The sequence below is a fragment of the Heptranchias perlo genome, chromosome 1, assembly GCF_035084215.1.
Source record: "Heptranchias perlo isolate sHepPer1 chromosome 1, sHepPer1.hap1, whole genome shotgun sequence".
NCBI lineage: Eukaryota > Metazoa > Chordata > Chondrichthyes > Hexanchiformes > Hexanchidae > Heptranchias > Heptranchias perlo.
Window position 1 is genome coordinate 68035791 of NC_090325.1, and position 17458 is coordinate 68053248.

General features: G+C 39.5%; 1 protein-coding gene across 3 annotated transcripts in view; it reads right to left on the bottom strand.

The window, feature by feature from the left end:
• pde4d (phosphodiesterase 4D, cAMP-specific) overlaps positions 1–17458 on the bottom strand; it is a 642699-nt gene that overhangs the window by 19878 nt on the left and 605363 nt on the right. For all 3 annotated transcript variants that reach the window (XM_067986363.1, XM_067986372.1, XM_067986358.1), the window contains one exon: positions 2182–2275. In XM_067986363.1, the coding sequence (XP_067842464.1) occupies positions 2182–2275 (94 nt within the window). The remainder of the gene's footprint in view (positions 1–2181; positions 2276–17458) is intronic.

Here is a 17458-nt window from a genome sequence, read left to right on the forward strand (position 1 = left end):
CCCTGTGACGATAATGGATTGTTCTTTTCTTGGTGGGGCGCCTTCAATGCAATTCTTTAGGTTGAGGTCAAAGCTTCTTCTCAATTATTCATTATGTGGCAATCAGTCAGCAGGGGGATATCTCATAGCAGCTCAGGGTATTGGCTGTGCATAATGTTGACATGTGCAGCTTTTTCAATCTCTCATCCCACAATAAGGGAATGCCAGTATTCTAGTGCTACGTGCACAGATTACTAAATGGGTCACAGATACAGTATTTTATTCTTCAATTGTATTTTGACTGACTTTTTAAAAAAAAATTGTTTAAAACTAATTTCAATTTTAAAAGTACAATAGTTCTGAATTATTTTGGTATGGATATGTAATTAGGAATTTATAAATTATTAGCAGAAATGGATTTTAAGTGACTACTGAATAAAATGCTGCGCTCCATTTTGATCATACGATGCCCACTTTCCATCTATGAGAAACTTCTGTGCTTGTTTTGATTACATTGACGAGGTAACACAAAAATTGTGAATGTGCGGAGACGTAATGCAGTTCCGGGACAAAACCACCACTCTAGATCAATAAACTTTTCATCAGTCAACTTGATTCATTAATCTGGCATTCAAACATTTTTTTCCTTCTCCAATCACACCCTCACAACCTCATATACTCAATGCCCCAAGTGTTTCTGGTCTTCTCTTACACGCAGACCAGCTTTCTGAAGATCAACAAAGAGAGGGTGATTAGTTAGGAGCACGGTTTCCATGAAGCAACCTGATGCAATTGGACGCTGACATTTTGCTGAAAGCTACGAAGGTTCCCTGCAGTTCAGTCATTTTCACAGAATGGGACGTCTCAATTTGAACATGGCTAAGTCTCCATATTCAATTATCCTCCAGCATCTCAAGGTGTCATCACATTTATCATACTCTACACTGTAGTTCTGGAAGAACTGATTAACTCAAATATATTCTGTTGCTGCAAGTGGGATGTCTGAAGCAGACTCATCTGTCTGTTTAAAGAAACTAATTATGGGAAACAAAAAGAAATTGGACTAATTACATTTGATAGTGCATAACTCTCTTGATAATATCAAGCAATGCACATATATAAACAAAAAAAAATAAAAATGAGTCATGCAAATTAATTGGAAAAAACATCTCCACGTTACATTTTTTTCATATTTCATGTCTTAAATAGAAGTTCTGACTTAGCAACAAAATGCTGCTTCTGAAGGTAAAGGCACAGAAAGCAATTCTGAAGTAAAACATACAGCTCATTTGTTTCTGAACACAATGGGACAAAGCAGCACCAAATGGGGAAAAAAACATGGAGTAATGTAATAGCTAAAAGAAAAAACTCCAGAAGATTAGTTGATTAGGGATATGAAGAGAGAGCAGGGCAGTGGGATAGTTTTATTGATTTAGCAAAGAGCCCACACAGACACAAAGGGCCTCCTTCTGTGTTGTAAACTTCTATGGTTCTAGTGGCCATCCTGCAAGGGTTCCATTGTTGTCTCTAATTGTCTATTCTGCTCAGTACCCACTGGATCTCTCGGACTAGTTATGTCACATTCTGAAAACAAGGCGCCAGAAAAGCCAAAGACAAATCTGGACATGGTAATTAACTGAGTGGGAGTTTCTGTTATCTTCATACAAAGTAAAACACCACACCCATAAAAGGTTACTTTCAATGCTACATCTAAAGATAGATCTGTGAATTATTTACTGTTAATGTGCAAGAGCAAAGATATACAATAAAAAAATACTTTATGCTCTTCTCCAGATATTACATGTGCTTATTTGTATAAAAGAACATAAGAAATAGGAGCAGGAGTAGGCCATATGGTCCCTCGAGCCTGCTCCGCCATTCAATAAGATCATGGCTGATCTTCGACCTCAATGCAAATATGAAAAGAAGGAAGACAAAATTACATTGAGTCTTAATTCACTGCATTCTATCTAATCAATGCATTCTTTAATTGTTAAACACCATGTTCATCGTCAAATAGCATTTCTGAACAAATATATATCAAATGGCTTACTATGATGTAATTAAAAATGTGGTCCATGTGAATTCTTCTTGAAAAAGTCATGTATATTTAACGATGAAACTCCCTCATCAAATTCACCTCAGCTCTCACATTCTAGCCAAAGAACATTCAAAATAAATCATGTTTTGAGCAATACTTACCCAAAAATGTACTGGATATGAACTCAGAGACCTGATTACCAGATCGGCTCATCTCAGAGAGGTGAGTAAGCTCACGATTGAGCATCCTCTTGAACTGTAAAAACAAAGCACAAGAAACATTAATAATTCTCAATTTTCTGTGGTGATATTTAAAGTTAAAATAAATTTTATTCAATGTGCTTGCTATCAAACATTCTGTATATTTTATCTGGATGCAGCTTTTGCAATAGTCATAATACATTTTCATTAATATACACGGGCTAGACAGATTGGATGCAGGGAGGATGTTTCCCCTGGCTGGGGGGTCCAGAACGAGGGGTCACAGTCTCAGGATACGGGGTAGGACATTTAGGACTGAGATGAGGAGAAATTCCTTCACTCAGAGGGTGGTGAACCTGTGGAATTCTCCACCACAGAAGGCTGTGGAGGCCAAGTCACTGAATATATTTAAGAAGGAGCTAGATAGATTTCTAGACACAAAAGGCATCAAGGGGTATGGGGAGAGAGCGGGAATATGATATTGAGATAGAGGATCACCCATGATCATATTGTATGGAGGAGCATCCAGGTCAAAGCAGCCCACTTGATTGTCACCCCATCCACCGCCCTAAACATTCACTCCCTTCACCACTGGTGCACAGTGGCTGCAGTGTGTACCATCCACAGGATGCACTGCAGCAACTCGCCAAGGCTTCTTCAACAGCACCTCCCAAACCCGTGACTTCTACCACCTAGAAGGACAAGAGCAGCAGGTACAGAGAAACAACACCACCTGCACGTTCCCCTCCAAGTCACACACCATCCCGACTTGGAAATATATCACCGTTCCTTCATCGTTGCTGGGTCAAAATCCTGGAACTCCCTTCCTAATAGCACTGTGGGAGAACCTTCACCACACGGACTGCAATGATTCAAGAAGGCAGCTCACCACTACCTTCTCAAGGGCAATTAGGGTTGGGCAATAAATGCCGGCCACGCCAGCAACACCCACATCCCATGAACGAATAAAAAAAAAAAGCAGGCTCGAAGGGCCGAATGGCCTACCCCCTGCTCCTATTTTCTATGTTTGCACTTTACTTAGTCCATTTTCTTTCCATTCTTTATGTTCTAGTTTCTTACTGTTTGTTTTGAATCTCCAAAAATCCATCCTATCGTCTGTCTAGCTGCTTTGAGATATTTTCAGTGTCTTCATTTAAGGCATTTTAATTTTTCTGTTTTCTCTGTCAATTTCATCCCCACTTAAGCGGAAGGCATTGACTTCTTCCAGGGCTATGGTTCCTGCTGCCATCTAGTACTAACCCCAAGAGTAAGTCTTGAAAGTGAGTGTCAGCAGGTTAATTGGCTGCTTGGGGATTGGATTGGGGGCCCAATCCTACCCTCACATGATGTCCACACTTGTGTACTTCCAGTGCTATTCACTGGATAACAATCAGGAGCAGAATTTCCAGCCATTTTTTGCTCCTAACCCAGGTTAACTGTAAGATCCCTACCACCACTCTTGCTGAGATCAGCTGTTAGCGCAGACCAGAGATTGAATCTGGAATCTTCCTGGACTGTATGGCTCAGATACTTCACTGAACAGATTCACTGAGCTATTGAGGTAACCGCAACAGCTTTTACTTTTTATTGTCACTTTCCACCTAGTCTCTTCTTTTACAGTTTTAATTTATCCAACTAATTTAGATCATATAGTGCATTGTCAATTCATGTATAGAGTCAGTCAGATTTATTATATCACATTTCATGCTCATTAATATGCTGTATCAACAATTTCTACCTAAGTTAATTACACATCATTATCAAAGACATGTACTTGGATCAGTTTTATACCTATAAGTTTTGTGATTATCACAGACTACAGAATTATAAAAATGGATGTCATAATTCCACAGGTTCAACTTCTGCAAGGCCTTAAAGGGAAAACCCAGTATAACCAAAAGCTAATTTGCAAGTTGAATCTGCATAGTTCTACCAAGACTCCATAACTTTTGAATTTTCATCATTGTGTAAGTACTTAACTGTCAACCAAAGGGAAGTCTAGCTTCAGATCCCTGGACCTAATACAAAAGAGCATTTATAGATCATAGAGAAATTGTAACGTTTCCTTCAAGGTAATCAAAATGTTGAGAAACCAGCAGTGTAGTCACAATATACCTGTGCACCAATGTTCTGTATCATGGAGAATGGATATGTGAGTTGTCACCCATAATTCGCCACAAGATGAGTCTTTGATCTTGGCCAGAACATTAACAGAGGAACAGAACATCCCCACAATGTGCAAGGGAGGAGAAATTAGAAAGAAGCCACTGTTATGTATCACCTAGTAGAATTGTCAGAGGCCAAGGAGCATGCGACTGCTTGGAAGGGGAAATGACACACAGCACACCTAAAGAGGGGAAGAAGATCTCATTTTAAAATGGGATCAAATATTTGGACTTTGTTTTCCTTAGAAGACAGTTTGAGTGCTGCTCTTTCTCCTTTTTAATCTTTCTACTAATTTACTCCTTTTCGGAAGGTGTCAACTCTTTTCTGACCACAGTTCCAAGGGCACCAGACAATCTGGTAACTGGTCAAAATGGCCATCCTTCATGTGTACACTCAGATGGTGAGGCAGCTATCTAGCGGAAGGTATTACAGGCATGTATCTACATGTGTACTTTCAGTAGGGGTAGCATAATAGTGATCAGGAGCAGGATTTCCCCTCCCTAACCAAAGGGTGCCAGTGCCAATTGTAACACCCCTACTGTCGTTAAGACTGAGATCAGGCAGCTCAGCACAGACTAGGAATCAAATCTGGCACCTTCTTGGTCTGCATGGCTCAGGTACTCAAACGGTTAACCAGCTGAGCCATCATTGAAGCTTAGGCACTGCTTTATAGTGAGGCAAAACACCAGGTTGACAAGAGTGAAAGAAAATTTGCAGAGGTTTTGCCATGGCTTTCATTTCACAACTGGTTAGTCACAGAGGTATTGGTGGCCGTGTGCCTATCTTCTCAGGTAGAAACCAGGATCTGGAGTCTGAGAAGCTAAATATGAGAGTAAAATAGAAAGAAATATACCCAAAGATAAAAGGCAAGGCAGTAAACGAGTGGTAACTATTGTATAGTTCTTCAATGGTTTCACAATGTAAATATAATTTCAATATTCTTAAACTGTTCCCTGAAAAAAATTTCAACTAATGTGAGTGGCAGTCATATTAGATGAAAGCTTTGTGCTTATTTTTAGATTATATCTGGCTCTTTAGAGGTAACTTCATTATATAAACTTAGCAAGAGAACCAGTTGCTTAAGAGAGAATTAAGTTAAGGAAATACCATTGTTGTGATAATATTGTTTGGAGTTATTACCAGATTTCAAATAGATCGATATTAAATGTGCAAGCCAAAGCATCAATTCACCTGCTGCCTCAGTGGCCTTATATTCAACTGGGATTGCATTTTGACAAAATACAAGCAGCTGTTCAATAGTTGTCAGATGAGACTTGATAGCACGTATGAGCACATTGCCATCACATGAGAAGGTAAGATGGCTTGAACAAGCAAACTCCAATGTCAAAATGGTGGTAGTGGGTGGTGTATGGGGGAAGGGACTTGGGGATATTACAGTGTCTAACTTAGATATAAAAACTCATATTCAACCCCATTATTTTTATTGGAAAACATCATGGCACAAAATGCTTAAGAGCGATGAAATGGGCTGAGAAGATCAAAGTCTTTTTTTAATACATCTAAGTAACGGTTGTTATATGTGATTATATTTTGAAGGAAAGGTCAATAGAACAGTATTTCCAAAATACGGTTCAATATATAAACTGTACTGAAATACAAGGAAAGACATATTATAGAAGAGCTGATTACATGTTCTAATGATAAACCATTAAGAAAGGAGATAATTCCTTCTCAAATAATCCTAATTATCTAATCATTTACTTCGTTATTATTTCACCAGTTGGTTGAATAGAAACATTTTTCTTCTTTTTTTCTTATGAATTTTACTCTTAATAATGTTACATAGCCTTGCATATATGTTTGAACAAGATATTATGTTAACCATTAGGTTTTAACATGCTTCCTTTTAATTTATTTGGTTAAATCCTCATTAATGCAGACTCTGGGAAATTAGCAGAGGACTTGCATATATTGCTGGAAGGAAATTTTACAGATTAATCTGGACACAAATAAATGGGTTTCATCTCAATAAACTTCAAGCTGGTGGATCATTCCATTCTGATTAACAGTACAAATGTGTCAGAGGTTCCCTTCTATTGATGTTCTAATTACAGTATCCACTGCTAAGCAAACCACACTACCGACTGAATCCCACTAACAGTAAAAAACCCTCATGATACATGATAAAAATGATGTAAAAATGCAAATATTTATTTTTAAAAATCCTTCATGTGATTCATTTACAAAGGAAACGACCCCTTTGTACCTCACAGGACCATCAACAGAAATGTGTTCCAGCAGTTTCGCAATTAGCACCATATTCCTCTGAATTAACAAAGACTACAGCAAATGCTAAGCCAGAGTCAATACACACAGCAAACAGGGTAACTACAGTACAATTCCTGCGGTTACATTCACAGCAACACACATTCAGATACATGGATAGCAATAAAACCAAATAATTAAAAAGTAAACCTTATTATTATAGTAATGATAATAATGAAGGTTACTTTCATTGAATTCTATATCAGGATAAAAGCACATTTGGTTTACATACCTTTATGTAGCCCCAAGAAACGGAAAGCAAATAATTAGCTTCAGGCATCTTGCAAATGTTCTCACAAAATAACGGTAAGAAATGTATTAAAATCTGAAGTCCCCAAAAGACTTGGATTGAAGCAGTTCCAGAAATCAGTAAATCAGATTATTCATATAGCAGGTATATCGGGAAAGTACGGTTCTTAAATCCCATTGCTTTGTCACCTGTTTGGTATAAAGTGGACATTTGTGGAAATCCAGTTTGGTATAATAGATTAGAGTTTTTAAAAAGCAGATGGAAAATCCTGGCCTAAATGAATGCTTTGGAAGGGGGTTTATGGACAAGCATCTCCCTGGAATATGAGTTAATGAATAATGTATGGAGGATGCTTCACTGCTGGAAGGACTGGTTCTGTTAACAGATACTAAATAAGGGCTTGAACACAAGCTATTCAGTGAACCCACCTACTTCCCAGACATGACAGCCAATGAATTCTTACTCTGAGGAACAGAGATGAGAGAGTGCGTCTAGAAAAAACAGGTACCGGTTGCTGATTGGCCAAATGGAGAGCATATCCTCAGGGATTAGGGGTTTTCTTCATTACTGCATTAAATGCCATTTAATGATAATATCCCTTCAGCTTCAGCTCTATGCATATGGTTGGCTAAGCTTCATATTTCATTCTGTCATCTAATAACGAGGAGCTCAGTGTATCTCACGCATTTTATTCTCAAATCATAAAATAAGGGTAATATAAAATGTAGCCAATTATTTCTTATTTCTCCCTAAATTGTTCAAGCGCGCCTTAGTGAATCGACTGAGGAACTTCACTGACGACATTCTGCAGAGATGCCTGCAGGCTGTCCTTTTTCTGAGAATGAAAGGGGGTAAAATTGTGACAGATTGAACAAAGACAGCTGCTGATTTCTTGACTCCTACCTTGACGCTTACTTCAATTTGCCTTCATTAAGTGGGCTTTTTCTTAATTCAGCCCATTGACATTTAGATTGAGGAAAAGTTTTGGATCTGGCATTTACATTAATGCTTCGTTCATCAAAAGGATGACATTCTTACTGAAATGTTACTGCTTTCCAATGGTTCTATGAGATTTGTAAAATGTTTTGTTGCTTCAAACAAAACAATATTCTGAAAAAAGCATTGTATGAATAGGGCACAATCTTTGTAAACAAGTAGCCTTTTCTGCCATAATAGGTAGCATGTCAACAAGATACAGCTACAGATAATCGTAATAAGGACTATTTGGTGGCTGCTAGAAGCCGAGAAAGTTGCAATGGATAAGCCACAGATTTCCTATCGTCTAATGTGCGCTCCAGCAACCTTGGTTTAGCAAATAATTGTTAACCTTTTATTTAAACTTCAGCATTCTTGGGGCATTGCTCCATGCAATCTTTGAAGAAGTAACGGAAAGAGTAGACAACGGTACTGCAGTAGATGTAATATATTTGGATTTTCAAAAGGTACCTTCAATAAGGTACTGCATTGTAGACTCATGGCTAAGTTCTGAGCATGTGGAGTCAGGGGACAGGCAACAGAATGGATAGCACGTTAGCTACAAAACAGAAAACAGAGAGTAGGGATTAAGGGTAGCTACTCAGACTGGCAAAAGGTGGGAAGCGGTGTTCCACAAGGATCAGTGCTGGGACCACTGTTGTTCACAATTTACATTAACGATTTGGATTCGGGAGTCGGAAGTACAATTTCAAAATTTGCGGACGACACCGGAGGGTGTAGTTAGTACAAAGGAAGAATGCGACACAATGCAAGAGGACATTAATAAACTTATAGAATGGGCGTGTAATTGGAAAATGAATTTCAATATAGATAAGTGTGAGGTGGTGCATTTTGGTAGAAAGAATAAGGAGGCCACATATTGCCTGGATAATAAGAGTCTAAATGGGGTAGAGGAGCAAATGGATCTAGGGTTACAGATACACAAATCACTAAAAGTAGTAATGCAGGTTAATAAGGCCATAAAAAAGGCAAATCAAGCACTAGAGTTCATTTCTAGAGGGATAGAATTGAAAAGCAAAGAAGTCATGTTAAACTTGTATATAACCGTGGTTAGACCACACGTGGGATATTGTGCAGAGTTCTGGTCTCCATATTATAGAAAGGATATAGATCCATTGGAGAGGGTGCAATAAGATTCACAAGGATGATACCAGAACTGAAAGGATATTCTTATCAGGAAAGGCTGAACAGACTGGGGCTCTTTTCTCTAGAAAAGAAAATAGGGGTGACCTGATAGAGGTCTTTAAGATAATGAAAGGGTTTGATAGGGTAGACGTAGAGAAAATGTTTCCACTTGTGGGGGTGTCCAAAACTATAGGTCATGAATATAAAATAGTCGCTAATAAATCCAATAAGGAATTCATGAGAAACTTCTTTACCCAAAGAGTGGCAAGAATGTGGATCGCGCTACCACAAGGAGTAGTTGAGTTAAATAGCCTATATGCATTTAAAGGGAAGCTAGATAAGCACGTGAGGGAGAAAGCAATAGAAGGGTATCCTGATATGGTTCGAAGAAGTAGGGAGGGAGGAGGCTCATGTGGAGCATAAACGCTGCCATAGACCAGTTGAGCCGAATGGCCTGTTTCTGTGCTGTAGTTTTGATGTAATTGATGATACTGTAAGGAAGGGAACACCACAGACAGGAGAAACAATGTGCTAAGGTTAATTGCTGGTATCCCGTTCACACCACTGTACAAGAACATCCCTTTGGTTATATTAAGATAAATGGTGCAATCTCATTAAAAGCTACCTGGTAAGTTTTACATGGCTCTGGTCCCAGTGTGAAGCCTCAATTGACAGAAATGCCGGTCAGATAATCTGGCGTAGAGTCAGCCCGCCCAATTTGTGGGGCTCCTGATTTTACAGTGATTAAAAGGGTAAAATTCAGCTCTTCTAGTGCAGAGCTTTTCTCGCTGGGAGCATAGGTCAGAGGTCGGCCTACAATACTACAGTCCCAATTCCCTGTCATGTGCTCCCATCTCTCCTTGGGAGGAACACGGGACTTTGGATCTATGGCACCCAAAGCTCTCCACTGTTGGGGTTTTCCTTGCGTCATGTTTGGGACTGTTGTAGACTAATTGATAGAGATTGATTGCTACGATTAATCAACTCCATTTTCATTGTATCATGCGACTACCAGATGGTAGAAGGTGAACTAGATGGACCGTGGTCTTTTTAAGTCCAGCAATTCCTATGCTCCGATCTCGTGTCATTTGAGTAGGGCCATCCAACAGTTCTGCTGGAGTTACGCCAGGAAACTGATTTCACTAAAACTGGAATTTTTCCTAAAAGTTGTCACTGGAAAATTGGGACGGTAGAATCGCCACTAAACATCTGCAACCATCGGGTGAGGCTATGCACTGGGAGGGTGCCCTAGCAAGATTTAGGGACATTTGATAGTTTGTGTTGGAGAAAGACTCCCATTCAAAAACCACAAATTGGAGCTCCAAAGCTATCTGTCATTCTCTCCCTTTTCATCAAGTTTTCCTGAGCCATTCAGTTGAAGTGGGCAGTCAAGCTATCTGCTCCTAAGTGACTATTATTTAATATGCTTGAGCTGGTCATTAGAGGAAACTTGATAAATACAATGGGGTAGGTTTCCGCTTTGGGCGCAATCGGTAATTGGGTGCAAATAGGGCCTGAAAATTGCACCGGTTAGGTTACAGTTTGAGTTTTTGCTAAAATTCATTTGCATAATCACAAATGTAAAATCTTCCATGAACCAGCACAATCCAGCAGCTTAACAGAGCGGAATCTTATATTTTATTTTTGCAATAAAAAAAATCATTGATGTATTTAATTACATAGAATTACATAGAATGTCCAGCACAGAAACAGGCCATTCGGCCCAACAGGTCCATGCCAGCGTTTATGCTCCACGTGAGCCTCCTCCCACCCTGCTTCATCTAACCCTATCAGCATATCCTTCTATTCCTTTCTCCCTCATGTGTTTATCTAGCTTCCCCTTAAATGCATCTATGCTAGTCGCCTCAACTACTCCTTGTGGTAGCGAGTTCTACATTCTAAGCACTCTCTGGGTAAAGAAGTTTCTCCTGAACTCCCTATTGGATTTATTAGTTACATCGAGTTACATTGAAACTAGTGACTATCTTATATTTATGGCCCCCGCAAGTGGAAATATCTTCTCTGTATCTACCCTAACAAGCCCTTTGAAAATTACTATAAAAAATTGTATTGAGGCATTTACTACATTAACTGGTGTACACTAGTCAATTTCTTAGTAAACTAAATAATTTTTAACATGTAAAAACGTTTAAAGCGTGCCAACTAGAGCCTGTGCGCCTAGGAAAACAAGCTTAATTTGAAGACCCTCCTTGAGCAGGTGCTAACGGGCCCAATTGTGGAAACTCATCATCCTTGTTATTACGCCCAGCGTAAATAGAAATTCCTCGATCTTTTGTGCTGGTTCGGCTGGATTGCGCTGATAAAACCAGCGCAATTGAGTTGAAACTCTACCCCCGTGTTTCTCTCTCCCCAAAAACAATTCTTGTAACAGATTTTAATTTATTAAAAAAAAGACAAAGATAGAGGTGGCACTCCAATAAATATTTAAATACCAAATCCTATGCCGCCTCACACCCAATCTTTTTTTAAACTATGTCGTGACAGTAGGCGTTCAACCTGCATGACAGAATAGGGAGTCACTGTTGAAACTCATACACTAAGACTTCTGTTACTTAAAATTACTGGATAAATTTAGGAGGCCGTTTACTTCTAAATTCCTCTGAGCATAACATCTCACACATCGACAACATGCATCACCATAACTGAATTAGCAAATGTAAGTTCTCCGCTAAATTCTTCAAGCATGCAATTATAATCATGTTTCAGCATCATAGTTCAGCAAACTTTACAAAGAAGGAAACTAGTTCAAGTGTTTTTTTTCAAGATTTAATTTTGAGTCCAACCATCATACCAGCTGACTGAGTAACCATGGTGATAGATAATTTATTCCAGTCAGTTTTTGTTACCACCTCAGCAACTAAAAGCTAAGCAGACACCAAACAGTTTTCATACAAAGAACATTGCATCTGTTAAATCAAAATACAAGAAATAAAGAAAATATTCCTACAGTAAAACGATTAAGCATCAAGGAAAGTAGCTGGTTAAACAAAGGAGGCTTTAAAAAAATAATACTGTCAGAAATAAATTAGAACACTGGGATTATCTGGTGCACTGTCAAAACTTTATTTAAGACTAGTTAATAACCTGTGGTGTTGCACACAGGGAGATATCAAGACCAAGCGTAGTGTTCAGGTAAAGTGGGATTAGAATGTGGGGGATAATTGGAGGAGAGAAAGAGGGCTCAGGGCTGGAAAGGGGGAGGAGAGGGCAGGGGAAAGGGGAAGGATGGGGAACGGGAAAAGGAGAGTGGGGAGGAAACAATGGGAACAAGGGAAGTGGACAGAGAAGGGGCGAGGACTCCATTGTAGTTTTCTTTCAGAATTACAGAATCCCCAAAAGGCAAGTCTACTTCTGATGCAAGATTCAGATGTTCACATGATGCGTAATGAATATTACAACAAAAAGATTTTACTTCAAATATTGGCATTGGTTATATATGTGTATGTATATATATTCGTGCCAGACAAGTGCCAGGCAATGACCATCTCCAACCAGAGAGAGTCTAACCACCTCCCCTTGACATTCAGTGGCATTACCATTGCCGAATCCCCCCCTCATCAACATCCTGGGGGTCACCACTGACCAGTAACTTAACTGGACCAGCCACATAAATACTGTGGCTACAAGAGCAGGTCAGAGGCTGGGTATTCTGCGGCGAGTGACTCATCTCCTGACTCCCCAAAGCCTTTCCACCATCTACAAGGCACAAGTCAGGAGTGTGATGGAATACTCTCCACTTGCCTGGATGAGTGCAGCTCCAACAGCAGTCAAGAAGCTCGACACCATCCAGGACAAAGCAGCCCGCTTGATTGGCACCCCATCCACCATCCTAAACATTCACTCACTTCACCATCAGCACACTGTGGCTGCAGTGTGTACCATCCACAGAATGCACTGCAGCAACTCGCCAAGGCTTCTTCGACAGCACCTCCTAAACCCGCGACCTCTACCATTTAGAAGGACAAGGGCAGCAGGCACATGGGAACAACACCACCTGCACGTTCCCCTCCAAGTCACACACCATCCCGACTTGGAAATATATCGCCGTTCCTTCATCGTCGCTGGGTCAAAATCCTGGAACTCCCTACCTAACAGCACTGTGGGAGAACCTTCACCACACGGACTGCAGCGGTTCAAGAAGGCAGCTCACCATCACCTTCTCAAGGGCAATTAGGGATGGGCAATAAATGCCGGCCTTGCCAGCGACGCCCACATTCCATAAACGAATAAAAAAAAATCAGCCTTTATTTAAGAATTCCTAAGCACTTGTAGAATATCCGAAGATAGGCTCAATCTTTTTATAAGAACACATTTGTTCCTAAGTCTTGTTTTTAAATTTATCTCTAATATATAAATAAAAGACCATGAGCCAGAGAAGCAATCAACCTGTCTGATGCAATGCATCAGGAAAACTGCCACAATAGCTGAATGAGTTATATTCTACCGACTAAAAACTGGAAATATAATCAATTTGGATGCAGGCTGCATTTAAATGGTTTTATGTTGATAGGAAGACTGTGGGTGAAATTCAACTTCAGCGGGGACACAAAACGGACAGTATTGGATTGGCTGCCTGTTACACACCCCACCCGATTCTCCTTTCCATTGAAGTCAAGTGAGAGGCTGCTCAAATCATTAAAATTTTAATTTCCCAACATAAATTTAAACAAATTAAGATTTTAAAATCATACATTTTTATTTTAAAAGAAAAAGTTAAGATCGTAAAGGGTTGCTTATAGACTAAAACATTTATCATCTGGTGTTTAAAAAAAAAAATCAAGATGGTATCTGAGCTGGGAGGAACCTCGTTCACAGCCACCCGACTGTGCAATAATCATTTACGGGGGCAGTTTCCATCATAAACGTGGACATTGGAATTTATAAAGGAAATAGTTGACACAAACCCCCTGATTTTAACCTAACCCACCCGACGGGAATAGAGCGGGTTTGGATCAGACGTCTATTTTACACCCCACCCGATTTTACGTTCCATTGAAGTCAGTGAAGTCTAAAATCGTGCCAGGTGTAAAACAGGTCAGTGGGAGCAGGCAGAAACCTGATTTCATTTTAAACTTTAGAGTTTTACCAAAAGGTTATGAAGCAGCACAAGCCTAAAAAAGATTTTTTTTTTTAAAATTGAAGTGTTAAAATCTATAAATAAAATGATAAAATTTAAAAGTAAGATTTACATAAATGTAAAAGAACATGGTGGACAGATTCTCTGAAATATATGAAAAAGAGAGCTGGAAATGTTGGGCCCCACTCCACCAGTGTAAGTACAATGGACAGGAATCCCCGCCTACCCTGGCCTAGGGTTGCAGACCCCCTCCAAAATTCCAGTCAATTGCATTGTAAGGACACATCAGTAGCAGCTGTCCTGGCTCAGGCCGATCTGCCCTTCCAAGGTGGAGTGGACCCCTCCGGAGACCCAAATGAGCCAAAGAAAAATGTTTATTTTAATTCCTCAGCTCCCACTACAGCCACTCTGATGAGAGAATGTAATCAATCCACTCTGGGATTGATTACCTTACTGTAGCAAAGGTTTGATGCCTTTAGAAGGCCTGAGAGGGACTCCTGCTAGTTCTCTCTCGGCGTGCGTTCCATTGAGGCTTTTTAAGGACGTAAAAGGAGGAATTTCCCAGGGAAGCCTGAGAAGTCGCCCTGACATGTCCTCATGACGTTAGGCGTGGGGGGGGGGAGGGGGATGCAGGCAGAAGATCCACCCATGCCCCCCACGACAGGAATTTCAAGGGCTGGTTGAAACGTGACACAATCTTGGTGGAGCCAGGATCCTACCCATTTTCCAAGCAACCCCCTCCCTGAGCATAACTGCTACTTATGTCCAAATCCGGCCCAAGTCCCTCAAAATGTACACAGCATCTCCCAGTTGCCAAAGTCTGCAACTGTATACAGACTGAAAGTGGTTTTCTGGCATCACAAATTGTCACATTAATGGGAAAATGCTATTACAAATTCGATAGGACAGTTATCATTAGATGCAAAATATGTGTTGACACAATTAACATTGAAAACCCCTTAGAGACTGTTGACATTGTACTTTTGAATGGAAAGATGACGGGTGATACTAATTTTAATAATATGTAAATGAGTTGGAGTCAACTAGATATATTTCTGTGGGAAAAAAGTGATCAGGTATATGGTGGAACTGAGGTATTTAGTGCTGCCAAAAAGAGGTATCAAATTGACATTTCCTGTTTCTAAATTTTCTTACGATTCTATTTGAGCAGAGTTACCATAGAAATTTCTTCCTGGACATTCCAGGACTCAAACCAGCCCAAAGGCTCTCCAATATGATGCCAATTCCCCTTTAACCAACAATGTGTTTTCAGGATAAATTATATAAATGCTAAGCTCTCCTCCGTTTTACTAATACCAGCATTATGTTAACTGCTTTGTACAAGAGGATATTTTACACTCTAATTCTACGGGCAGAACTTTTAACTCTGGTGGGGGCTTATAACAGGTTGTAGTCGATCTACTGACCTTTATATGCACCCCTTGAATTTTCTTTCCATTGACTTGAAAACCATTTCTTTCAGGACACCATGTGCTAGTCACATTTATTATTATTGGTTAATAATTCAATTCCTTTATGCATAAGTTGTTCATTGAAAATTTTATCAAATCCTTTCTTGAACAGTGATTTATTCTTCACTGACATAGGTGGCATCAAGAATACTGTTGATTAAATAAGTTTAAGTTGCAAATATGAAAATCCTGCTTTCATAATATGCCTCAGTTAATCAGATCACTCATTAGATTATAGGTTATTATACACATTTGGTGTCAGCCTTGGCTCAGTGGTAGCACTCTTGCCTCTGAGTCAAAAGGTCATGAGCCCCCCTCCAGAGACTTGAATACATAATCTGGGCTGACACTTCAGTGCAGTACTGAGGGAATGCTGTATTGTAGGCGGTGCTGTCTCTTAGATGAGACATTAAACTTGACACCCTGTCTGCCCTCTCCAATGGATGAAAAAGATCCCATGGCACTATTTGAAGAACAGCAGGGGAGTTCTCCTAGTGTCCTGGTTATTATTTATCCCTTGACTGACATCAATAAAAAACAAATTATCTGGTATTTTATCTGACTGTTTTTTGCAGGATCTTGCTGTGTACAAATTGGCTGGCACATTTCCCTACATCACAACAGTGACTACATTGCAGAAATATTTCATTGGCTCTGAAGTGCTTTAGGCCACCCTAAGGTTGTGAAAGGCACTATATAAATGCAAGCTCTTTCTTTCATTAGAAATGCACAGAAAAGTATTTTTGCTGACGTTATTTCGGAAATAATAATTTGCAGCTGAGGGGCTTTCTCCGAGACAGCACCATCTATAGCTATGTCCACTGCCGACAGAAATTCACGCTCTCAGTAAACATCAGGGTCAAATTTGTAGGACATTTATCCTCATTACAGTTGTATATGGCTTTACCCCGTAATATACAGAAAAGTTTTTTTTAAGGTATTGAGGTCTTTCAGAACTCAAGGATTAGAATGCCTCACACATCTCTAGTTATAAGAATTTGAATAAAAGCTTTAAAGAGTCAGTTTTTCAATTTTATGCTCCTGTCAGAAAGCCTTGCCTGCCCAGAGTGCAAATTGAAAATGCACATTTACGTTGTGCATGATGTTCCGACCATTTGTCCTTTTTTGTACTTTTCTTTGTCCTTCACTACAAACACAGTTTAATTTTATCTCATTGTTGTTTGTGGGACCTTGCTGTGTGCAAATTGGCTGCCATGTTTCCTACATTACAACAGTGGCTACACTTCAAAAGTACTTCATTGGCTTTAAAGCACTTTGGAACATCCTGAGGTTGTGAAAGGTGCTATATAAATGCAAGCTCTTTCTTTCTATTTAAATTAATCGCTGGAAATTCATGCGCAGCGGAGACCCACATTTATGAGATGTGCTTAGGAAGCGTAAACTCAGAAAATTACATCGTTGTTGTATTTGAGAAGAACATCCTGAAGTTTTTACATTGGCTCAAAATCCAATTTTGTACAAATGTAGTGAGATAAAATCAAAGTATTAATGCAGTGGAAAGCATTTCTAAACATTTCTCACATCTGATCCAGGCATTTATACACTTTAACATCCCTTATATATGATCATTTCGTGGATGTCTGTCCTTATATTTCCAGATTGTTATTCCAACAATATCATGTAGTATTTGTAATGGCCATGCTTCAACACATATAGCACAATGCTTGTACCATCATCTTATTTAGATGTAGCGACACTGTAATGGAAATGAATGTTGAGTGTTTGCTCTCCACAGTGGCAGCCATGCATCTGTACAATGCCTGTTGATATGCTCCAGCAAGCATCACGGTTTTTGAAGTCCAACGAAAAGACAATCAGGGTCTG